Genomic DNA, 26,331 nt, shown 5'->3' on the forward strand with positions numbered 1-26,331 from the left:
TTACACAGATCAGCCTGACAGTCACTGGTGAGTTTGTAGAGACATAAAGACACATTGTCTCATTAGAATCTCTGAAGTTTCACACATACTAAATGTAAACTTTGTGTTGAATCTATACTGCTATTAGCCAGATATTAGATTCACTCACTTCATGTCATTCATTATTTAACCAAACTTTTCAATGCTTTAGATATATATGTCCCGGTTTCAACATCAAAACCAACACAACCTGTGTCATCACCTCTAAGCCTATTCTAGCTTCTTTTCCAGGAGGTAATTTTGCTCAGATGCACATCACACGCATACTACATGACTTTGATTAATTTCATGCCTTGTATTTTTAAGTGTCTGTTTGTTTCACTCTTGTTTTATGATTTCCAGTTTTAACTGTAATCACTGTCTATAATTTTGCTTCTGATTGGAATTCCAGTCCTTTTTGTAATTTCACAAAAGAGATGCAAGAGCTAAAAGTTTCAAAGTAAACCGCTTCAATTGTTATGTCCTTGTAAGAGGCCAATTACTTACAGAAAATTATTAAATGATTAAATGAGTTTGTGTATGAATTTTAAATCAAATAAATCAATGAATGAACACTGAGTTCATGTGCATTTCCTTGTAATGTTGTTTGAGATTTCTCCAGATACAGTGTGTGTATCAGATTTGTGGCTAATCTCGATTTCCACTACAATTCTGGAGCTTTTTTAAACACATGTGCTTGATGTCTTGTTTAATCATACCACAAAGGTTTTAGTCATGTTCAACTTTACATTCTAATTTTATTTGTCTAATTTACCACCATACACACTATACCACATGCAGTGAAATGATTTTAATGCAGTGGTCTGTGACACAAAATAGAATAAATAGTTAAAAGGATAAGATTTTTTAAAATAATAAATAAAGAAAAATACAAAAAAAATTTAATAAACAGAATAAAATAGAATATACATTACAACAAAATATAATTGCAAGAAAATATAAATTACAATAAAAACACAAATGGAAATAGAATATAAAATATACATAAAAAACAGAAGACAGAAACAGTATGAGTTATTATGAGCATATATAATAATGGTGCAAGATGTGTAAAAGCAGGTTGTGTTTATGGATGTTGTGCAATGAGTCTAATCTCAAGTCCAAGTCCTAGGTGTCCTTGTTGAGGTCCCAATTTGCCTGTGGAAAGAAGCTACTTATATTCTCTCAGTTTTATACTGCAGGAAATGGAAGCTTTTCCCTGACCACATCACGGGAAAAAGTCCATTGTTTGCAGAGCTGAATTCCTACACCTATCTTTCTGGCCATGTTTCAGCACTGCATGCTGTTCCCAAACAAGTTTGTGATGTTTCCCATTAGAATAGTGTCACTGGTGCTGGCACAAAGTTCCTAGGCTCAATAAAGTGTAGTTTGAAGTCTCTTAAGCATGTAAGCTTGTAAACACAATCACTGGTCTCTTCCGCACACTGGTTGCCAAAGTTTCAAATGTGACAGCACCTGCAAAGTAATAAAATGTGAATATTATAACCTATGTAAATCAGAGTGATGAATGAAAGTAAAGGGACAGTGCATGTGCATTTTAATAATGAATATTGTTAGAACCAATACCAGTGGTCATATATGGATTCTAAGACTGGCTCAGTGCAGTGCAATGTTGTGTAGTGCCCACAGTTAACCTAAATGTATCTTGTGCTTAAAGCATCTTAAAACTATCCAATGAGCAGCCCAAGACCAACCATACTGTACCTTCTTGAACAGTTATTGAGATTTTTTTTAATCTCCAGTTTTTATGCTGTCTCCCCAGCATACTGTTGCAACAAGGCTGCACTGGATACCACAGGTTTGTAGAATATTATAATTATTATAAAAATGTCAGTGCTGACCCTGTATGTATCCTGTCAGTACGGTTTGTTGCCGAGATTTGACACCAAGGTATCTATAGGTGTCAACCAGTTCAACATCCTGACCCATGATTGCAATTGAGATACAATGGTGTCCCCCCCCACACCATTTAACAAAGTTTTTGACTAGGTCTTTACTTCTCCTCTCCATGCCTGATACGCCTCACCTCCACTAAAGTCAGGATGGCAACTGATCTCCTTGTTGCCATCTTTTCTTGTTTTAACATATACTAGCATATTATGGAGAAAAAAAAACAGGATTATTGTGCAGAGTTCAGAGTCTCAGGAAACAAATGTTGAGCAGTAGTGAGAATTTTTTTTTTTATATGCCAGGAAAAGATTAAACAATGAAAAGGAAAAATAAGGAGATGCCAAAAACCAAAAGGCTAAACATAATGGAAATCTGGGAAGGGAAGGAAAGGAAAATAATATAGAAGGTACACCGGATGCACACAGTTTGAATTCAGGGGATTTTTATAGTTAGATCAGATTATTCACCCAGCGTTGCAGAAGACATGACACCTTCTTCTTCAATCTGTGTTTAAAGCAATGATCTGTACAATGAATATAGCAAGGAATGTTAATTATAACATGTACAATCACACATTTGCTTATTCTTTTGTAAAACCCCAAGCCTATAGGTTGTACACAAAGAGATTCTTAGCTAATTTGGAGAAATCCAAACATTTTACATTAATATTTAAATTTACAGCATTCAGAGGACAAAATGGCCAAAATGGCATACAGTACTTCTTACTAGTGATACTAATACAGAAGTTGTCACTGTATTACACCTAGTGTTCACACACCTTGTTTCCCCTAGTATTCACACACAGACAATTTTATACCTCCATGGTGAATACTGTAGTGATCGTTTTCCATCTGTTACTCGTTACTTGTGCTCTAAAGTGCATTGGAGGGTTTTTGGCAGTAGAGCAGTACAAATGGTCAAATGTAGTAATAAACATTCTCATTAAACAAGCACTGAGAGGAATAAGTTACTATCATGGAGAAAGATGTTCACATGCAAAATGCTAGTATTAAACATCTATACACCTTTATATGATTGTATACACAATGTCACACATGCTGTAATAAATTGAGAAGAGTAATAATAAGAACTGATTACTTGACTGCATTTGTTTTAGCAGGTACAGCTGGCATTGTATACCAAAAGTCAGGAAATGACCAAGAGGCCATTATCTTCATCTGTGTGTGTTCATTTGCAAAAAAAATAAAGCGGTAAAATGTGGACATTTCTGAGTATATGTTGATTCAATTTTTATTTGCTTTTAGGTTTTTCTTGCAGTGTTTGACTATGAGGAGACAGGGCTGGACTGGGACAAAAAATAATACCTGGAATTTTGGCACACTACATATGATCACAAATACTTCCAATCTTTGCATGCCTGAATATGTATACCAACTCATTTTCCATAAAAGCTCAAAAGCCATATAATAACAGGTAGGAAAGAGTAAGAGTTGACGCATTAAAAACTTCTAAAACACGTTTTTTTAATACAATAAAACAATAATCCACACTGATGAATTCTAAAATTAGTTATGAAATCCATCTTGTGTGTGTCTGTGTGTAAAACTTTCTTTTCGGCTTCTCCCGTTAGGGGTCGCCACAGCGGATCCTCCGCACGTTTGATTTGGCACATGTTTTACGCTGGATGCCCTTCCTAACGCAACCCTCCCCAATTTATCCGGGCTTGGGACCGGCACTAAGAGTGGCTGGGGATGGTTCCCTGACCGGGAATCGAACCCGGGTCGCAGTGGTGGGAGCGCTGCATCTTAACCATTAGACCACCAGGGGACCTTATGTGTGTGTCTGTGTGTATGAGGGGAAAAAAGAAAATTTGATAAACTGTTTATCAGATTATCACTTTTTTTATAATATAGCATTAAATAAACTGTAAACTCAGTCAAATGGGTGCTTGTGAAATCTTTGGATGAGTTTAAAATAGGAGATGTTTAAAGCTGTGATTGGGTCAGTCAAATGTCAATCAAGAAAGAACCAATGGGCTGCTGATTAATTTCTCATGGGCTGGTCTGTCTGAAAAAAAAACATACTTCAAATGTATTTTTGACAAATACATTACACTGCCAAAAAAACACTAACACAATCAACTAATTATGCAGAAAAAAGTATAGGCTGATAAGAGTTTTATGGGCCGATAAGAAAAAAACAGAATGAGATGTATTGTCCCAAAAAGTATGATGGCCCAGCAGAAAAGGGTCCGGTCTGGCAGATGGCCAGTTCACCCCTGTGAGTAGAAACAGCAATGCGAACCAGCAGCAAAGCAACCAGCTCTAATGATACAGTTCCAGGCATTAAGGATGAGAACTCGTGAATATACTTGTCAGTTACACTGCTTTATGTGTATAGATTATTGGATGCCGATTAGTTCTTCTTACCCCAGCATCATGACTGTTACATGTAGAAATGTCAGATTTTCTGGAAAGATATAGTGAATACACATCAAAATGAGTTATGGTAGTCAATAAATAACAGCATTAGACAAAATGTTTGTTTCTCTTTATTATTTAGGAAGATCAAAGTCCAGAGTTCCTGCCATCTTAGATTGTGTGTCAAATCATTATGAATATTTCTAATCCTGACGTGACGGTGTAGGGTCACTATCAAATGACCAGACTGTGCAAAGTACATTTGTTTATTGGGTAGGAAATCCTAAATTACATTAGGAAATATGGTATAGATATAGTTGTCAGTGGGTTAACAAAAGAAACACAAAAGTACAAACAAGATTTCAAACAGTTAGGTTACAGGCTTGTAATCTCTTCCAAGTAGACCTTTTAATCTCTGAAAACAACAAGAAGGCCTGCTTGAAGGTGATAAAAAGCCAGGAGTACTTGTGCCTAGAAAAAAGATTTATCCTGAATTTCAGCAGTACAAAAGAACTGATTGTGGACTTTAGCCAAAGACAGTTTCCGCTACCTTCGTGTCAACATGTACAGGACGTGATATGGTTCTGTCACAGCAACACCATGGTAAAGAAAGCCCATCAGCTTCTTTTCCACCTTATATTGTCTAGTCTTTAAAAAGGAACTTTTACACCTGCGCCACTGAAAGCATGCTGAAAGGGAACATTACAGCTGGGTTTAGAAACAGCACCAATCATGACAATCAAGTTGTCCAGAGGGTGGTGCGATCAGCTGAGTGTACCATCCGCACTGAGCCCCCTGACTTGCAGTCCATCTAATTTTTAATTAATCTCTGTGTTTGAAAGTTTTAGTACTAGTTTGGCAATATTGTCCACTTCCTCATTTCCTTTGACCCCTACATGGACAGGTACTCATAGTACAAAAACATTATGCCACAAATTCAAACTCATAAAAAGAATAGAAATCAAAAGAAATAGATTCCCTTTAAAGTAAGGAAACCTCAACCGATAAGGTTAGGAAAATAATAAACAAAAGAATAAAATTAATGCAAAAATAAATGATTAAATTACAACACAAAGAATCGGGTAATGACTACCCTGTAACACGCCACTTCTAAATCAGTTACTCACACTACCGTTGGAAATAAGCACCATGCCCCCGGTCCAGCTGATCCTGCAGGTAGTTAAATGCTGCAGCAAGAAACTGTTAGCATACAAGAGCAGCAAAATGTCAATCAGCTGGTGCCAAATGGAAGTAACACGGAGCTCCAGAGAACAGGAACGTAAATTAACTTGAATTTTAATTAAATGTCCAACTAAACCCAGCAAAGCAGACAACGCAGAGTGAAGCAGGCAACGCAGAGCGAAGCAGGCAAAGCAGAGCACAGATGATGTAGCGCAGAGCAGCTGCAGTCGGAAAAAGCAGACAGTCAAGCCAACATCAAAGCGGTGTAAACGATGCACATAGCGCAGGAAAGCCACACAGCAAGCGAAAAGCCCACTATAGCAGCCCACTATAGCAGCCCACTACAGCAGCCCACTGTAACGTCCCTTGCACATTGACCCGCACCTGTACGACGACACACGAGGCACGGATGCAGACGTTTATTAAGCACCTCTTCCTAAACACTTAGCAGCTTCCCCACAAAGATCCTCAGTCCACCTTTGCCACTATCCGCACGTAAACCCAGAAGTACGGCGACTCGCTCGCGGACAAAGAGCAAAACACACCCACAACACAAACCGAAACGACTTTATAGGCAGGTACATGAGCATAATCAGCCTCAGCTGACTGATGAACGTGCCGAACTCGACTAAGGTCACTTACCGGAGCTACTGTATACACGGAACCACCAGACAGAGGAGCTTTAACCACCTGATATACAGTAGAGCTCCATAGATCCTGTATCTTATGTTGACCCCGGACCCCATAGTCTCTCAAATTAACCAACTGGCCCTCCCACAACGGCAGCTCTGTTACCCGTTGATCATGTCCTGCTTTACGCCAGCTTGCCGCAGCCTGCAGCCGCTTCCGGGCACCATCACCCGCCACCTGCAGCTGTGCCTGATGCTCCTCTATCCACTTGTGGACTCAACCTGCCACAGTCTCTCGTACCTGACCGAGCAGGAAATCTATAGGCAACCTTGGCTCTTGCCCAAACATTAAAAAGAAAGGCGACTCAAGTAGCTTGGTGAGGAGTGGTGTTGTAACAAAACACCACCTGGGCTAGGCAAGATGCCCAATCTCTCTTCCGATCGGTGGGCAAGGTCCGCAACAAATTGTGTAAGGTCCGATTGAACCGCTCACACTGGCCGTTGCCGGCCGGATGGTATGGAGTGCTGCGTGACCTTCCCACCTCATACAGGCTGCACTGTTAAATCAGGCTGGACTCAAAATTGCGGCCCTGGTCGGAATGAATCCGACCAGGAACCCCAAATTTGAAGAACCACTTCTCTACCAAGACCCTGGCCACAGTACTAGCCTGCCGATCCCAAGTAGGCATTGCCACCGTGAACTTACTGAAAACGTCAGTCATCACAAGCACGTTTTCTTGCCCAGCCTGAGACGGCTCTAACACAGTAAAATCAACGGCTACAATCTCATTTGGACGAGATGCCAATAAGTGGCCCATGTAGCTTCGAGGAATTGGTGCCACATCTTTAGCTTGTTGACACCGCTCGCACTTCTGAACCCACTGAGCCACATCTGCGGACATACCTGGCCAGTAGCAGCGTTGCCGTACCAGCTCCAAGGCCTGTTCAACACCTTGGTGTCCATGCTGCTGATAAAAAGACGCTAACACCTCTGGCTGTAAAGAAACTGGCACGACAACCTGAAGCACCATCTCCCCTCCATCGGGCCGGAAAGCCCTACGATATAATAGGCCCTCTTGCTCTACTAACCGGTCCCATTGCCGGAGGAGTGTAATCACTGGCTTAGCAAGAGTCCGTCGCTCCTGCTGGCCTGGGCGCTGCCCTTGCCGCCAAAACCTCAAGGCTTCCCCTACCACTGGGTCTGCCTGCTGTAAAGTGCTAATATCAGGTGCCGAGCGATCACTGCTCGCCGCAAAAGCTCAGGGACCACAGCCCCTGACTGCCCACTACCGTCAGCCTCCGATTGCACAGTTGTTAATCGCGACAGCGCATCGGCATTTTGATTGGTTCTGCCCGCCCGGTACTGAATCACAAAATCAAAGGCAGCCAACTCAGCAGCCCACCTTTGCTCGGTAGCATCTAACTTGGCTGTAGCCAGATGACTTAGTGGGTTGTTATCCGTACGTATGACACACTTATGTCCCAACAGATATTCACGAAATTTCTCAGCCATGGCCCACTTAAGGGCCAAGAATTCGAGCCTCATCGAACTATAAGTGGCCGTATTCCGTTCTGCAGGCCAAAGACCGCGGCTAGCGTATGCAACAGGTCTAACCTTCCCTTCAACTTCCTGCGACAACACAGCTCCAAGCCCTGCATAGCTGGCATCGACCTCCAATATAAAAGGTCGTGTAAAGTCTGCATAAGCCAACACTGGCGCAGTGGTAAGCTTTCGCTTCAAAGATTGAAATGACTCCTCACATTGTGGAGACCGCACTGCTGCCAACTCTAGACTGCGCTTACCTACCTTACCTCGTGTTAGCTCTGCCACTATTTGATGTAACAGAGCCGCCAACTTGGCGAACCCTTCAACAAAACGCCTATAGTAACTGGCAAACCCCAGGAAGGTCCGCAGCTCGGCCACCGCCACGGGACAAGGCCACTGAGCCACGGCCTCAACCGGGTCTGTTGCTACTTCTGAGGCAGAGATTACATGCCCCAAATATGTAACCTTTTCCTGAAAGAACACGCATTTTTCCAGTTTTACCTTGAGGCCTTCGGCCCTTAAGTGACTCAGCACCATCCTTAACCGCTCTAAATGCTGTTGCACTGATGAAGAAAACACAATAATGTCATCCAAGTACAACAAAACAGACTGGTGCCGCTGGTCACCAAAGAGCCGCTCCATCAGGCGCTGGAACGTACTTGGCGCATTGCACAAACCAAACGGCATCCGATTCCATTCGAATAACCCAAATGGCGTGCAAAAGGCAGTCTTGGGACGGTCGGATTCAGAGACGGGAACTTGGTTATACCCGCTGGCCAGATCTAAAGTGGAAAACCAGTGGGCACCAGTCAATGAATCCAACGTCTCCTCAATCCGAGGTAATGGAAACGCATCCCTACGCGTTTTGGAATTAAGCTGACAGTAGTCTACGCACATGGGTAAGCTACCGTCCTTCTTCTTAACTAACACAATGAGGGAGGCGTATGGGCTGCAACTCTCCCGGATGATTTGAGAGTCTAACAACTGATTGATGTGGGTCTTAACCACTTCATACTCAGATGGTGGAATACGTCGGTACCGCTGCCGAACTGAAATGTCGTCGGTTAGGGGGATCTCGTGGGAGAGTAAGTTGGTACAACCCAGGTCTAACCTAACCTGCTCCTGTTCCTCGACCGACAGTCCTCCTAAATCAACCGACTCTATCTGCGCCAACATATCCAATGTATCACAAGAGGCCACCTGCGCGATCACGGTTGAGATCTCGGTCAATCCATTTGGTAGCCCCACTAAATATACCTCCCTTAGCATTCCAATAACCGTAGTGGGATACAATACTACGTCGACGGTACCGACATTTATGACAGGGACCGCAACAGTCCCCCCTCTCACCTGTACTAAAGAGGGTGAAGCCAATAGTCCCGCAGGCAAACCGGTCTCGGTGGGCTCAAACAACATGGTCTTACCAGGGAGCAAGGAGGAACAGGTTCCCGTGACAAACATCAAAGTGGCGCCAAAAATGCGGCATACCCTACGCCCCCTTACCTTTACGTTATTCCCACGGTCAGCAGCGCAGACAACTTGTTGGCAATTTTGAAATACTTGGGGCATATTTTCATCCTCGACCACACTTGGCAACTCAAATAAATTGGATCCGTGTCGACCGAACAGCTCTCGATAACAACGACTAAGCACATTCATGCCCAAAATACCAGGCGTGTCTGTGCCACTGCCCGGAGGATCACGGACCACCAACACACCACAATTGGGGATTTTACTACCACACAATTCAATATCCAATTCGAGATCACCAATATACGGAATTTCCAGTCCATTCGCTGCGCGGAGCTGCAGCCAGTGACATGACTGTAAACAATCCGGGCGCCAAGGCTCAAACCGTAACCGGAAACAAGATTCCGTGATGGTAGACACCATGGAACCAGTATCTACCAGACAGGGCACTGAAACCCCCCAATATTTACAACAAGGTGTGGACATGAGGGCACTAAACGGGGAGCAATCTTATTAACAATACGAGAGCCACGTGCACTCCCTACCGAACTGTGGCTCAACAGCTCGGTAGGCACTAGTTTCCCGAACGGTTAAGGCCAGGCAAGGACCTTGGTTCACCGGTCGAAGGGGCAACAACTGGGCATGGCAGAGGGCGAGAGGGGAGACGCTCCCCATCGCACTTCCTTGCAAAATGACCCGGTTGTTGACACCGTCGACAGATCAATTGAGCTGGACGAGGTGCACGACCTTGGGAAAAGGTAGTCTGACTCCAGGCGATAGTTTGGGTAAGCAAATTTAACTGCTGCTGCTGCCGATGCAGCATTTCTCGTAGCTTATTTAACTCATCCCATCCCATCTCTGGACTTCCCCGGACCTCATACTGGATTCCGCTCACCAGGGAGACCGACTGACTTCTACCCCTAGCACCCCCTGGCAATCCCTCTCGTTCCCAACGAATCGCTTCTCCCTGAACCTCTAGCAACGTTACAGTGGGCTGACGTCGTATCAGTTGTTTTAATTCTCTACGAAGCGCATTATTTAAAATGCATTCAACGAATTGATCTCGCACAATGAAATCACCATTTAAAACTTCACGAGGCGACTGGCTTTTTACCCTCTCAAAAAGACTCAACAATACCAAGGAGAACTCCAATAATGTTTCTCCTTCGCGCTGCCGCCAAGAGAAAAATGTTTCTTGCAGCACAATACACGACTCTGCACAACCATACACTTCACGCAATGCTGCAATAATTTTGTTCAGATCGCTCTTATCAGCACTAGACCGGTATTTAATCTTTTTTTTCGGGCCTCCCCTTCAAGGTGATCATACAGGAAAAAGGCTTGCTCCCAAGGGATCAGATTACGAACTCGCATACATGCTTGGGCCTCCTCAAGCCACTCATCGATACCGATACAAGACCTGCCATTGAAATTTGGGCAGCGTCGATCCCTCGGAATAAATACAAATCGTTCAACTGAACCGGCACTCACCTCAGCTGATCGCGGTGTAGATGGGCATGCTGCGCTAACAGAAGGTGCGCCAGGATCGGGCAGCTTAACCGCCGCACGCTCCTGTCGCAACCTTTCATTATCCAGCCGTAATTGGGCTACTAAATCCCGCATCTCCTGCAATTCATTATCCATGGCGTGCTACAAAGGTACTCACCCAACCACTGTTCTGTCACCAGTTTGCTATAAAACACACAAAGAAAAAAAATCTCTCCTCAAAGTCTGACTCTGATAACCAGTCGAATATCCTGCCGACTGCGCCAAATGTGGCGTTGTGGACTCGTAATTTGTACCGGCTACGCCAACTGCGGCGTTACCAACTAATAATTTGTACCGACTACGCCAAATGTGGCGTTGTAAACTCATAACTTGTACCGGCTACGCCAACTGCGGCGTTACCAACTAATAATTTGTACCGACTACGGCACCCTGGGGCTATTTCCGGGACTGCCCTCAACCTTAAGGCACACAGGTTCGTCACGACTGGGTCAGGTATCAGACCAGAGTTGAGTGAATAACAAAAAAACTTTATTTAAAATAATCAAATTTTATTCACTACATCAAATAGTAAAAACAGAAAAGAAGACATACACTTCAGGGTGGGAGAAGGCCTGATGTCCTAAGCAGAGAGAACACTCACACGTGCACACACGCACCACAGCATACCACACCTCACTGTGAACACTGCACTGCAATCAAGTAAGGAACCCACCACCACAAGATGCTAATCTGCTGCCACTGGCCACCCCACTCCTGAAGGCAAAAGAAAAGACAGAAAAGTAATTTAAAACACAACTTAAAACAAGCACCGCATTACAACAGCCTGGCTCTCGACACAGTCAACAGCCCAAAAACTCTCGTTACTTGATCCTCACAAAGGCACATGAACAGAGGATACTTAACAGGCATTTAACAGATCACAAAAGAAATTAGAAAAATCACTACACTTAATAAGAAAACAAAAAAAACATTACACCACAAATTCAAACTCATAAAAAGAATAGAAATTAAAAGAAATAGATTCCCTTTAAAGTAAGGAAACCTCAACCGATAAGGTTAGGAAAATAATAAACAAAAGAATAAAACTAATGCAAAAATAAATGATTACATCACAACACAAAAAATCGGGTAATGACTACCCTGTAACACGCCACTTCTAAATCAGTTACTCACACTACTGTTGGAAATAAGCACCATGCCCCCGGTCCAGCTGATCCTGCAGGTAGTTAAATGCTGCAACAAGAAACTGTTAGCATACAAGAGCAGCAAAATGTCAATCAGCTGGTGCCAAATGGAAGTAACACGGAGCTCCAGAGAACAGGAACGTAAATTAACAATGTCCAACTGAACCCAGCGAAGCAGACAACGCAGAGGCGAAGCAGGCAAAGCAGAGTGAAGCAGGCAAAGCAGAGCACAGATGATGTAGCGCAGAGCAGCTGCAGTCGGAAAAAGCAGACAGTCAAGCCAACATCAAAGCGGTGTAAACGATGCACATAGCGCAGGAAAGCCACACAGCAAGCGAAAAGCCCACTATAGCAGCCCACTATAGCAGCCCACTACAGCAGCCCACTGTAACGTCCCTTGCACATTGACCTGCACCTGTACGACGAGGCACGGATGCAGACGTTTATTAAGCACGTCTTTCTAAACACTTAGCGGCTTCCCCACAAAGCTCCTCAGTCCACCCTTGCCACTATCCGCACGTAAACCCGCAAGTACGGCGGCTCGCTCTCGGACAAAGAGAAAAACACACCCACAACACAAACCGAAACAACTTTATAGGCAGGTAAATGAGCATAATCAGCCTCAGCTGACTAGATGACATCAGACCATTCTGCTACATTTAAATACGTCTGTATATAACCCATCCTTCGAGGTGACACTGGATGTTTATTATCCATAGTTGTATCATTGTTGAGGTTAAAAAGTGTTTATTAAAGAATAAAAAACGGTTCTTAGCAATGCCCTGGTCTACAGTGACTTACAGAAGGTGTGTTCCAGGTCAGTTCCAGTGTGATTTACACACTGGAACTGACCAGAGGCTGTTTATTTTGTCATATATTTGAAAGCCTTTTTCATGCTTACAGTATGTAGTTCATACATATTTCACACGTTCATTTCCTGAACAGCTCTTTCACACACATATAGAAGGGGAAATGGGTGCAGCATCAGTTACTGGTTAAGACACTGTTAAAGATGCAGCACATTCACAGAGCAGAGCAGATCAGAGACAGTAACAGTGTATAGCAGAACAGGAGCTTTAATATCTTTCTGAAGTGGATTTGGTGTGGAGATCTGTGAGTTTGACCTCAGGATGAAGATCCTCCTCCTCATCTTTACCTTCTGCCTGATCTCAGGTAAAGAAATGCACTTTATAATAATCCTCACTATCAGCAGCAGTGTTAGATGAAGAAAGGTTTTGCTCAGATGGATATTTGGTCTTTTGTTAGATGGAGGAGACTCCAAGGAAGTAACAGGATATTCAGGAGGAAGAGTCCTTATCAAGTACAAGTATAATACAGATTACACACAAAACCTAAAATATTTCTGTAAGGGTTCATGGCCAGGGTTGCGCTGTTCTGATCTAATAAAGACAGGAGATAAAAACATGTGGGTAACTTCAGGAAGATTCTCACTGTTTGATGACACCAAATCAGCATAGTTCAGGGTGATGATCAGAGAGCTCATTGTAGAGGACACTGGGACGTATCAGTGTGGAGTTGATAAATCTTTGGGAAAGGACATTTACACACCAGTTGAACTAAAAGTAAAGGAAGGTGAGTCTCCAACCACTTCCTTCTGTTTATCTTCACAAATCTCCAGTGTCATTAGCAGACACAATACAAAGTAATTACACTAAAGTACTAAACTTAATTATTATTTTAACATATTTTTTACTTTTTACTCTTCTGTTCAAATACTGACATCAAACATGTTCCAATTTTCCTGCCTGAAATATTAATCATCTTTCTGCGCATTTAAGTTTATTTCCTGACTATATTTAAAAAAGAACCAACCTGCAAAATTAACTTTCATGCTTCTTTTATATTAATAAAGTTATCACACTTCATTTATATACTTTGTAAAGTTTTACAGAATTTTTTACTTATTACTCTTCTGTAAAGTTAATGATTTAAATGTTTTCCATTTTCCTGCCTGAAATATTAATCACCTTTCTGTAGATTTAACTTTATTTTCGGACTATATTTTAAACAGCAAATTATAAAACAAACCTGCAAACTACTCATTGAACTTTCATGCTGCTTTCTATTGCACTTCTCTCACCTTGTCCAGAACACATCAGTAGTGTTTTACTCAAATACCAACTAACCGTCTGTAACAGTGAATGTTTACATGATGACAGACTTTCAATTCATGACAACAGAAGTGCAGGATTCTTCAGTGTGTTTATCAGAGAGCATATTACGGAGAACACTGGAAAACATTCATGTACTGTTACTGATTCTGATTAAATACAGACCTGAATAGTGAAGCTGAAGGTTAGAATATAAGGGACACAAAAATCTGGGTTTTAGCAGAAAAAAAAAAAAATCTTTGGCCATTTTTATGTTTAAATATACTGCATAAATGTCAGTTGTATATATACATTTAAACTGATCTGATTGTTTGGGATTTGCAGATCTGTCCTATAAGAAGTCCATCAGTAAGACTGTCCATGTAGGAGAAGATTTGAACATCAGCTGTAAATACCCACAATCCCTCAGGAGTGACCCCAAGTTTCTCTGCCAGAGGCTGCAGTCTGCTGCTTGTCCTTATAATGAATCTGTTACAGAAAGTAGAAAAGATGTAAATTTTGGAAAATTCTCCCTGTATGATGACAGAGCAGAACAAATCTTTACTGTAAGTATTAGAAATGTAGCTAAAACAGATTCTGGTGAATTCTGGTGTGGAGCAGATACAGCCTGGACATCTAATCATGGATATAAGGTTTATTTTACACAAATCACCCTGACAGTTACTGGTAAGTTTGTTGAGACATTAAGACAAGTTGTCTCCATGTCCATCAGTCAGTATTTCTGATTATTTAAACATACAAAATGTAACTGTATTGTGCTGCATGTATACTGCTATCATTCATCATCAGTCATCATGTGATTCATCATCCAGGTAAACGTTTCACTGTTTTAGATTCGCGTGTCACCGTTTCAACCTTAATGACAACACAACTTTTATCACCTTTGTCGATGTCATCATCATCATCATTATCATCATTGTATGAGCCTGCTTCAGCTTCTTCTCCAGGAGGTGATTCTGCTCAGATGCACATCACACACAAATTCTAACTACATGACTTTGGTGAGTTTGATCCCTTATGAATGTACAGAATGTACGTAAAAGTGACTGTTTCTCTTCCAGGATTTTTAGCTTCCACTGTGATCACTGTATCTGTAATTCTGCTGCTACTTCTAATTGGAATCTCAGTCCTGCTTGTGATTCTACAAAAAAGACAAAAGATTAAAGGTACACACGTGCGCACGCACACACACACACACACACACACACACACACACACACACACACACACACACACACACACACACACATAACTCATGTGTGACTGGTCTGACTTCGAAAAGGCATACTACCAGGTAGATGTGTGATGGCCTGTAATGGACTAATATAAAGAATTTACAAGAAATGGGTGATTCATGACTGATCAAAAGTAAACTTAGTCAAACTTAAAAATGTAGAAAATATTTAAAATGTTTTGACCATTTGAATGCTGTTTTCAGGAGGTACAGCTGCTACTCACAGAAACAACCAAGAGGTGATTGTCTTTATCACTGAGTTTATTCACTAACAAAGTTTATTAGCAGCCAAAAAGGGGTGAAAAACCTTTCTATTTCTTTCTTTCTATTTCACTTTTCTGTCAGGTTCCTCCTGCTCTCTGTGAGTATGAGGAGATTGAAGACACCAGACGACTTTCTGCCTCAGACACTAGAATTTCCACCATTTACGCTACTCCTCAACTACCTACAATCCCTTCTGAGCTTCCTCAAACTGTTTATGCAAACACCGAGTTACCTGCAAGCCCCTGTGATACTACTGTTTATTCTACTGTTCAACCTCCCACAAACCCTCCTGATCAGGACTTTTACTCCACAGCTGAGTTACACTAAAGCAGGGGTTACCAACCTTTTTGAAACTGAGAGCTACTTCTTGGGTACCGATTAATGCAAAGGGCTACCAGTTTAACACACAGTTTTTAGTTTGATCTAAAATAACCAATTTGCCTAATTTACCTTTTATTATATGTCATTATTAATAATTAATGATATTCATCTATGTGAAGACACTGATCATGTTAATGATTTCTCATAATAATTATCAACAATGATTTAACAAAGTAGGAAACAGCTATTTTTTAGAAAAGACCTGCGGGCTACTCATGTGGTCCTTGCGGGCTACCTGGTCCTTGCGGGCTACCACCACTTTGGTGACCCCTGCACTAAAGTCTCTCTGAAAGAGAACAGCAGAAATTTTGACGTAGCAACAGTGAGTTTTCAAAACATCAGCTGTAATGATGCAGTTTCACAAATTATGTTTAATAAAAAAGAGTTGTCAAGTGAATACAATCAATCAGTTATGGTGATTATTTGACAGTTGGTTTTTTTTTTTTATGATTTAAACTCTGAGTAAGTGTTATTGGAAATGCACTGCTTATTCTTAATCTTCATCATCCCTTCCATCTCCCATCCCCAAAACAGTGTGAAACAAAATCTAGTAATTTTAAGCTGAAAATGAATTTTAGATATATAGTTGTGATATAGCATCACTATTTACCTCAACAATCTTGATTCTGGTCAGTTCTCAGAAAGACCAAAGCCCTGCTTCATTTCTGAGCTATTGTTTATGATGTGTGAATCCTAAGGCCTGTTTTTCTCTAAAGTATAGACTCTGTACAGCTACGATTCTGTGACATGATTTTACCAATAATAATACAGGTACTGACTAATTTTGGCATTTATACATAATTCCAACTGACTGTAAGCATTTCATGTCAACTTAATATTCTTGTTTCTGTTCATTCATTGGAAAGACCACAGCTATTGTTCATGATTTGTGAATCCTAGGGCCTATTTTCCTCTAAAGTATAGACTCTATGATACATTTAAGATACTGTTTTACTGGTTTACTGGTTTATTTTTTTACCCCAAATAACACAGAATGTGACTTTGAATTGAGAATTTATGCTTCAACCAACTGAATAAAACCATTTCAAATCATATAGTTTTCATGTGTCAGCTATCTTATTTTGTGTCACTTTTCAAGTGCATATCTTAAGTGTGATAAGAGCAGTGAGAACAGGAAGAGGCTCAGTTTATAATTAGGAAGTTGAAATGCTGTTTGTGCTAAAATGATTTTTAAAACAGCTAAAATGTGTCAGTTGAAACAGTAGCTGCTGGAGATCCTGTCAGTTAGACAGCAATCTGCAGGCAACATATGAGATAGATCAGTACGTTATTCTGCAGGTTACCTTCTCATGGCTATAGTTTTTATGAATATATATATATATATATATATATATATATATATATATATATATATATATATATATATATATATATATATATATATATATATACATTTGTCTTCTTTTCTGTCGTTGTATTTCCATTATTTTCTCAACAGATGTCGCCAGTGTGTTCCTTTGCCTTTTCCTAGATAATAGTTCCCCCACCTGTCAACAATCACCACTAGTGTATAAGTTTCCGTCCTGTCTTAGTTTTCTTTGCTCTATTCTGAATGTTTTTTGATTTGCTTTTTGTGTTTTGTTCCCCTGTAGCCTTTTCTTGAGTTACACTGGTGTACGTTTTTGCTCTTTTCTTTGTGTTGCTGTTTCCTTTTTCTAGTAAAAGCTTTTGGGGTGGGCTTTTGTTTTAGTTTTCCTGAGAAGATTCACCTTTTTACCTGTATATTTCTGTTTTGTTTATGGATTAATGGACTTCTTGGTGGAACAGTGCCAGAGTCTTTCACACAACTGTCTTCAATTTAAGTCCGGACTTTAACATTTATTTCTCTATTGTCCTTGCATTCTTGTGAGCCAGACTGAGAGACAGATCTGATGAGGGAACTAATATGACTTGCATTCAAACCCTTTTTGATTTTCCTCCACAGTGATGCAATAAATTGGACCTGTATTCATTTAAATTATTTTCTGTGTATGGCCTGTTGGCCTGACTGAGAAGTGACGTTAACATATCCGTGTTCCATTTGTTTCCATAATTTTTTAGATTTCATTTCTGATTCATAGGCATGCTGAGATTAGAGAGTGCTATAATTACCTAAAACAAACTGGGCCCAGTATAGAGAAAGAAACAAATTGAAATTAGTGCCTTGATTTGAAGTGTCTTCTATAATAGTTGCAGATTGTGGTGCATTTCCCTGCACCTGAATTAATTTTGTATTTATTTTATTGTATCGTTTTCAGAGCTTTTCAGGCTTTTCATAATTTCATATAAAATGGCAAATAAAAACTAAATATAAATCAAAAAAGGTTTTCAGGCCCAAGAGGTTCAGCTTCTTGATCAGTTGTTGAGGAATGATGGTGTTGAATGCTGAAATATTAAGTACTGAATCATAACTGGTGGAATTTACTTAAACTTATACTATAACTTTATGTACTTTAAGCTTAAACACCACAATGTAATGTTATATCAGCATTCACCAGCAGAATTTAGCAGATTCCCTTAAATATATATATAGTGACTTACAGAAGGGCTTTGTAGAGATACAAATATAGATAGAGATACAGAAAGTGTCACTGTGTTACACCCATCGTCTTCAGACAGACAGAAGAGAATTTGTTGTGCAGTAATCTGATTTTTGAAACGTTTTGAAACTTTTATAATTCACACACCGTCCTGCTGTCTTCCATTCCTCTGTTACCCACTTTGTACTGTAGAGGGCAGTAGAGAGTACACACTGACATTGAGTAATAAATATCCAGTAATTTTAATTGTGAATCACTGAGGGGAAAAATAATTCACAGGGAGAAAAATGCTCACAGTGATATCAAACATTTATTTACCTTCATTTTGGCTAATAACATTTTTGCATCAGTAATTGTAAACATTTTGTATTGTGCTAATGTATTTTACACATATTTTACACACACACTTCCTGAACAGTTCTTACTTATGCATAAAAGAAGGGGAAGTTGACATGGCATCAGTTACTGGTTAAAACAGTTAAAGATGCAGCACATTCACGGAGCAGGACAGAGACAGTAACAGTGTGTAACAGTGTATAGCAGAACAGGAGCTTTAATATCTTTCTGAAGTGAATTTGGTGTGGAGATCTGTGAGTGTGACCTCAGGATGAAGATCCTCCTCATTATCTTTACCTTCCGCCTGATCTCAGGTAAAGAAATGCACTTTAAAATAATCCTTACTTTCAGCAGCAGTGTTACATGAAGGAAGGTTTTGCTCAGATGGATATTTGGTCTTTTGTTAGATGGAGGAGCCTTCAAGAGAGTAACAGGTTATTCAGGAGGTGAAGTCCTTATCAAGTGCAAGTATGATACAGAATACACACAAAACCTAAAATATTTCTGTAAGGGTTCATCGCCAGGCTGTTCTGACCAAATAAAGACTGGAGATAAAAATATGTGGGTATCTTCAGGAAGATTCTCACTGTTTGATGACACCAAATCAGCAGAGTTCAGTGTGATGATCAGAGAGCTCACTGTAGAGGACACTGGGACGTATCAGTGTGGAGTTGATATATATCAGGCAAAGGACATTTACACAGCAGTGGAACTAAAAGTAAAGGAAGGTGAGTCTCCAAACACTGCCTTCTGTTTATCTTCACAAAGCTCTGGTGTCATTAGCAGACACAATAAGTTATCACACTTCAGTACTAAACTTAATTATTATTTTAACATATTTTTACTTTTTACTCTTCTATTCAAATACTAACATTAAACATGTTCTTATTTTCCTGCCTGAAATATTAATCATCTTTCTGTGCATTTATCTTTATTTCATGACTATATTTAAAACAGCAAATTAAACCAACCTGCAAAATGAAATTTTATTCTTCTTTCAGTCACTTCTTGTATTTATATCAGTTAATTTGCAAGACTTTTCATTACAATGTGTGTATCTGAGCATGTTGTCTTTGCTCATTATATCCTTTACCTTTTTTGCTTAGACACTTCATTATGTTTCTGATTGCTCTGTACTGTTCTGTTTGCCTGATATTTCACTCCTGCCTTTTTTTTTTTACCATAAGTTACCTCATTACAGTTGTAATTCTTTAAACATGATTTGAACATTTTACAGGAAGCTCAGGTTCTAGAGAAGTGAGTGCGTATACAGGGGTAGGAATCAACATCAAGTGCAGATATGAGGATGAATATAAAGACAAACCAAAATCTTTCTGTTAGATCAGAACAAATCAGTGGTGTTTTACTTAAATAACAACAAAACTAAATAGTGAAGGACACTGGAACATACCCGTGTGCTGTTAGTGTGTCTGATGCAATACAGATATCACTTTATTGAAGCTGAATGTTAGAGAAGAAAACAAACTATAATTGTGTGTTTTAACAGATGAAACATGTTGCTGTCATATTTCTGTGTAGTTATACTGTAGAAATACCTAGATTATGTATATATATATATACACACTGATCTGATTGGTTGTGATTTGCAGATTTGTCCTATGAGAAGTTCATCAGTAAGACTGTCCATGTAGGAGGAGATTTGAAAATCATCTGTAAATACCCACAATCCTTCAGGAATCACACCAAGTTTCTTTGCAAGAAGCTGCAATCAGCTGCTTGTGTTTATAACGAATCTGTTAAAAAAAGACATATATATGTGGGGAAATTCTCCCTGTATGATGACAGAACAAAACAAATTTTCACTGTGAGTATTAGAAATGTAACTGAGCAGGATTCTGGTGAATTCTGGTGTGGAGCTGAAGCAGCCTGGACATTTGATCATGGATACAAGGTTTATTTCACACAGATCACCCTGACAGTCACTGAGTTTGTAGAGACATGGAGACACATTGTGTCATCAGTATGTCTGAAGTTTCACAAATACAAAATGTAAAATTATTGTGTTGCATTTGTACTGCTATCAGTGATAAAAATCGATTTGCTCGCTCATCATTCAACATCAAACTAAACTTTGTCTAAACTCTCCTTTTGAACCACATGTCCCGGTTACAAACTCAATACATACAGAACTCATGTTATCATCGTCATCATCATCTGCTTCTTCTTCTTCCTTATCTGAGTCTACTCCAGCTTCTCCTCCAGCAGGTGATTCTGCTCAGATGCACCCATACTACATGACTTTGATGAATCTCATCCCTTGTGGGTTGAAGTGTTTGTTTCGCTCTTGTTTCAGGATTTACAGCTTTTGCTGTGAACACTGTATTTGTAATTTTGCTTTTGATTGGAATTACATTTCCTTTTGTGATTTTACATAAGAGATGCAACATGCAAGGTAAATCCCTTTATTTGTTTTGCCCTGTGATGACAAAAGACCAAATCAATTACTGAAAATGAATGTATTTTTGAATTAATTTATGAAGTAATTAATTGTTGAATCAAATAAATCAATTAATAACCCCTGAGTTCCTCTGTATATCCTATCTGTAAGGGTATTCTGGGCTCTGTCTTCCGGTTTCGCGGCACTCAATTCTGGTTTTGCGGTGCGCGTGTCCGGGTCGGCTGCCATCTTGCCATTTTTTTCTGCGCCACCCGGTATTTAAGGACAACAAGACATTAACTCATTGGCAGATAATCTCACCGGTTTGCTTGCCTTCCTGCCTGTTCCTGATCTTGACCCTGATCCCCTTATCCTAACCCTTGCTCTGCTCTGCCTCTGCTATGGTTTGCACTCTGGACTATTTTTGATTTGTGTTTTTGATCTGTCCTTTATTGCTCAGTTGCCATGCCTGAATTTTGGACTGTTTGTAATTGTTGATTCTGGATCTCCCTGCTGTGCTGTTTTTCCGGCTTTAAGATTTTTGGACAGTTTATTGGATTTAGATTTTTGGTTTTCTCTGCATTGCTCTGTCTGCTGGCTTTTGAATTTTTGGACTATTTTTTTGGATTATGTTTTTCTTCCTGTCTCTTTCTCATTAAAGACCGTATTTTATATTACTCTGCTTGCATCCTGCATTTGGATCCTTCGTTCTACTCACCACCTCTAACACTAACTACTTCCATAAAGAACAAATTTAGTGCTTGATTCACTGTTTAATCATGTTTAATTTTACCATAATTTTAAATTCACCCCCATAAACATTATATTATGTTTATCTGTACACACTGTAACACACACTGTTAAAAAATTAAACAGTATTAACTACTGATTACTTGACTGCTTTTGTTTTGGCAGGTTCTATTGGTACTACAGTTTCTTTTTGTAGGCATTTTGATCACAAATCGGGAAATGACAAAGGGATAATTATCTTCATCAGTGTTCATGTTCATTTTGAAAAAAAAAAGCAAAGTGTGAAAACATGAGTATATGTTGATATCTCTTTTCTTTCAGGTTCCTCTTGCAGTGTGTGAATATGAGGGGGAGAAATCTGCTGAAGGTCTGATGTACACAACAGTGATTATGTATAGCAATTCCACCAACTCTAATAATGCAGTTATAAGCATTAAGGATAAGGACTCATGTGAATATACTTCAGTCAGTTACACTGCTTTATGTGGATAGATTATTGGATAGGGATTATGTCACGCTTCTTTTTCATCTTACACCACAATCATTATTGTTACATGTAGAAACAATAAATCTTCAAGAAAATGCAGTGAATAAACAGTAAAATTAGTTATTGTAGTCAAAAGAGCATTCAACAATTTTTGCTTCTCTTTATTATTTAGAAAGCCAGAGTTCCTGACATTTTAGATTGTGTGTGAAATCTTTATGAATATTCCTGATCCTGCTATGATGAGGTAGGAGCACTATCAAATGACCAGACTATGTAAATCCAAATTTTATGAGTAGAAAATCCCAAGTTACATTAGTAATTATGTCATAGAACCAGGCAAGCAATGGCTTAATAAAGAAAAGAAGGAACACAATACACACAAAAATAGAAAGAAACAAGAAGTAGTCCTACTCATAGGATATATAAAATCCTGGAGTACTCATGCCTAGAGAACAATTTCATCATTAATGTCAGCATTACAAAATGACTGATGAAGGACCTAAGACAAACAAAAAGCAGAAGAGGAGCTGCACCCCTTTAAGATTAACAGGTCCCCAGTCTACAATCTACAAAACAATATATGATTCTGTCACAGCAACACCCTTGTGAAGAAAGTTCATTAACTTCTATTCCACCTTAAATGGCCTAGAGACTTTAAACTGCCCTCCTGCTTGCCCAGGATCTTTTACACCTGCACCATTGAGAGCATCCCAAAAAAAAACATTACAGCTTGCTTTGGGAGCAGCACCAAGCAGGACAGTCATGTTCTCCAGAGTGTGGTGCAATAAACTGAGGTGTCCCATCTGCATTGAGCTCCCTGAATTGCAGTCCATCTACTGCAAGTGGTGCTGAACCAAGTATTTCTATAGCTCACTGGTACATTCTAAGCAGATTTTGTATTATAAATTAATTAATTAATACATTAGCCTGCCTTGACGAGGATTTAAGATTTTTCAAACTTGACAGTGCTGAAAATGAATCAGAATAGACTAAATCTTCTAGTGGTTTGACCTCTTATACCCACTGCACAACCAATAATATAGCCAGCATGTCTGTTTTACATAGGTGAGAAGTGTTTGATGTACTTTTTGCTACATTGGTCTGAAATGATACTGGCATACTGTTGTGTCTTTAAAGATTTTTGTATTAACATATGTATATCTACTATTGACATTGCACAATGATATTGGGGTATAAGTTGAATGACTATAGTGATCCATTTTTATCCATCAAAATTTATAGTTGCTTAATGAGTATGCACAACAGCGCCTCTCACTGATTTGGCTACACTGACAAACCTCTACAACTCTATTAGCTTCAGTTAATGACAGTATGGTACCTGTACAACCACCATTGATTTCAAGCTCCTACACTAATAGAAGATAATTTTTTTCAATTTATTTTTTTGCCACAACTTTACGTCTGAATCTTATTTGTTATTGAAGAACTGTAGTTCAGTTCAGTTTTATTAAAATGTATTTGTATTGCACTTTTAACAATGGACATTGTCCTCATTGTCCTAGGATAGCTTAGGTTATAAGCAGGTGGGGATGAAGCAATAAATTTCTAACTGATCTAACAGAATGAGGTATTTGCTGAAACCACAAGTTCCTACCTGCCCAGGGGTCAGCAATCTGTAACACCGATGAATCGAAACCATATGCTTTCCAGTCACTGTCTCTCTTTTGCAAAGTACGAATTTGAGTAGAATTAAAATAGTCACTCATTGTATCTAATATATTTTCCTGAGTTATCTCAGCTGAGGCTACAACATGCTCATCCCACATCTGTTGCCCGGCTTCAAAGGTCTCTTCACTACCATTTACTGTAGGCTTTGTTTTCAACATAGGTTCCTGAGTCATATTTAACACTTCTGTCGACTCTTAGGTCACTATGTCCGGTGCCTGTGTTATGTTTACAAACTTCACAGGCATCAAAGGTATTGGCACTGTTGTATCATTATACACTTTTACAATCGTAGATAAAGTAGGAGTAGTCTGGGTTGATGTATTAACACTCGTAGTTGTATCCAGAGCTGTAGTGACAAGCTTTATCTGTGACAAAGTAGTAGTCTGGGTTGATGTATCAACATTCTTAGTTAGCATTACGCAAGACTAGTGAACAATCCGTCTGCATCTTCACCAACTTCATGTCATTGTACAAAAAATACTTTCTTTGATCGTGAGGCACACTTTCAAATTCAGGTCCTGTCAACAACACATCTTCACCACGATTATTCCTCCACTTAGGAGAATTAGTACTACCAACATTCCATCTTCCACATTGACAAGGAAGAACAACCGCTTTCCCTAACTTAGCTCTGATGACAACCTTCGGAGGAGAGGGTGTTGTAGCGATCTGCTGAGGAACTATAGCCACATGGGCTCTAGTTCTCGTATCGTTTTGGTCTAACCCTTCTCCGAGCCGGTCTCGGACTCCTTCTTTCAGCTGTCTCCCTTGATTCTCCTGCAGTTGAGTCCAGTCCTTCTTAACCTGTGACGCTTTTCTCTCCACTGCCACAGGCTCTGCTGATTCGGGAACCTGCTGGAAATCAATGTCCCCCAATGTTCTTTCCTGTCCGTTAAATGTACTGTCATTTCTGGCATCATCAAAAGCGTACACAGCATCATTAACATTGCCCATATCACGGACAACCTCCCCTTCTGGGATTTGACTCTGGTTATTGTCATGCATCTCTTCTCCTGCTGCATGCTCACCCATACCTTCTTCCAACTCTCTTGAACCTTCAACATCTTGACTCTGGGAACACGTTATCTCCTCTTTCGGTGCTTTAACACAATGTGATAAATTATACCACGTTGGAAACCCTTTGACCTGGACCGCTGTTCCAGTACTGCGGACCACTTCAAATGGTCCTTCCCGACGTTTGTTATACCACTTTCTTCTAAACACTTTCACAAACACCTTGTCTCCGGGTTGCACTGTGGTGCTCTTTTGCTCATCAAGTCTCTGCTGCGCCTCGTCTTTCCTCTGCCTATCAAAAACATATGTGGATATCTTTTTATGTAAGCTGACCATATATGTTACATAAGTTCGCATTTCGTCTTCCAAAAGTGCTAGACTTGGACCTTTCCCACTGGTACGCAAACAAGGAGTCGGCATCCGTCTTCCCGTTAGCAACTCATGAGGTGTCATATGCAAATCACGCAGCTCACTTGATCGACACGCCATCAGTGCCAACGGAAGCGCTGCTACCCAATTTAAACCCGTATGCTGACAGATCTTAACAATGCGATTCTTTAAAACACCATTCATTCTTTCACACATTCCTTGACTTTGTGGGTGGTACACTGCTCCAAGACGCTGTTTAATTTCCAACTTTTGTAAGATTAATTTGACTGTTTTATCCACAAATTCTTTACCATTATCTGAGGATATTCAATCCAGAAGTCCCCACCTGCTTATAACCTCTCTGCACAAAAACTTGGCAACAGACTGAGCATCCTTTCGCTTAGTTGGACAGGCCTCAGGCCAACGAGAAAACCTATCCACGACGACCAACATATACCTTTTTCCTGCAACTGGTCTTATCAACAAAATCCACAACTAATTCACGCATAGGACCCCTCGGAGTGGGAATGTGCCCAGGAGGAACTGGCACACACCTTCAAACGTTATTTTTCAAGCAGATAACGCACCTACCTATGACATAATCGATCTGTTCAAGTAAACAGGGTGCCTAAAAACCATATTCCTCCATGATTTTCCTTCTTACTTCCCCCCTTGCCACATGAGCTAACCCATGTGCTTCCTGAATCATCAGACCCAACAAATCTGGAGGTGCTATTATCAGTCCCTCATGATTTCTCCAGAGACCAGCAGAATCCTGAGTAGCACCTCGATCTAGCCACAACTGTTTATCCATGGCCGGAGCAGCTTCCTGCATTAAAATCACATCTCTAATGGTAATTTTATCTTCCAAATCCACTCCATGAGTAACCAGAAACACTTTACCCAA

General features: G+C 40.1%; 1 protein-coding gene and 1 long non-coding RNA gene across 2 annotated transcripts in view; one reads left to right on the forward strand and one right to left on the reverse strand.

Annotated features, from left to right (window-relative positions):
• Window positions 1–26,331, forward strand: part of LOC310737758 (obscurin-like) — a 380,181-nt gene that overhangs the window by 207,328 nt on the left and 146,522 nt on the right. The window contains exon 13 of the mRNA XM_083562347.1: window positions 19,125–19,445. Coding sequence (XP_083418473.1) covers window positions 19,125–19,445 — 321 coding nt within the window. The remainder of the gene's footprint in view (window positions 1–19,124; window positions 19,446–26,331) is intronic.
• The window catches only part of LOC310739326, a 224,718-nt gene that overhangs the window by 55,992 nt on the left and 142,395 nt on the right, over window positions 1–26,331 (reverse strand). The gene's annotated exons all lie outside the window — the stretch shown is intronic.

This window comes from Silurus aristotelis, assembly GCF_946808225.1.
Source record: "Silurus aristotelis genome assembly, chromosome: 2".
Classification (NCBI taxonomy): domain Eukaryota; kingdom Metazoa; phylum Chordata; class Actinopteri; order Siluriformes; family Siluridae; genus Silurus; species Silurus aristotelis.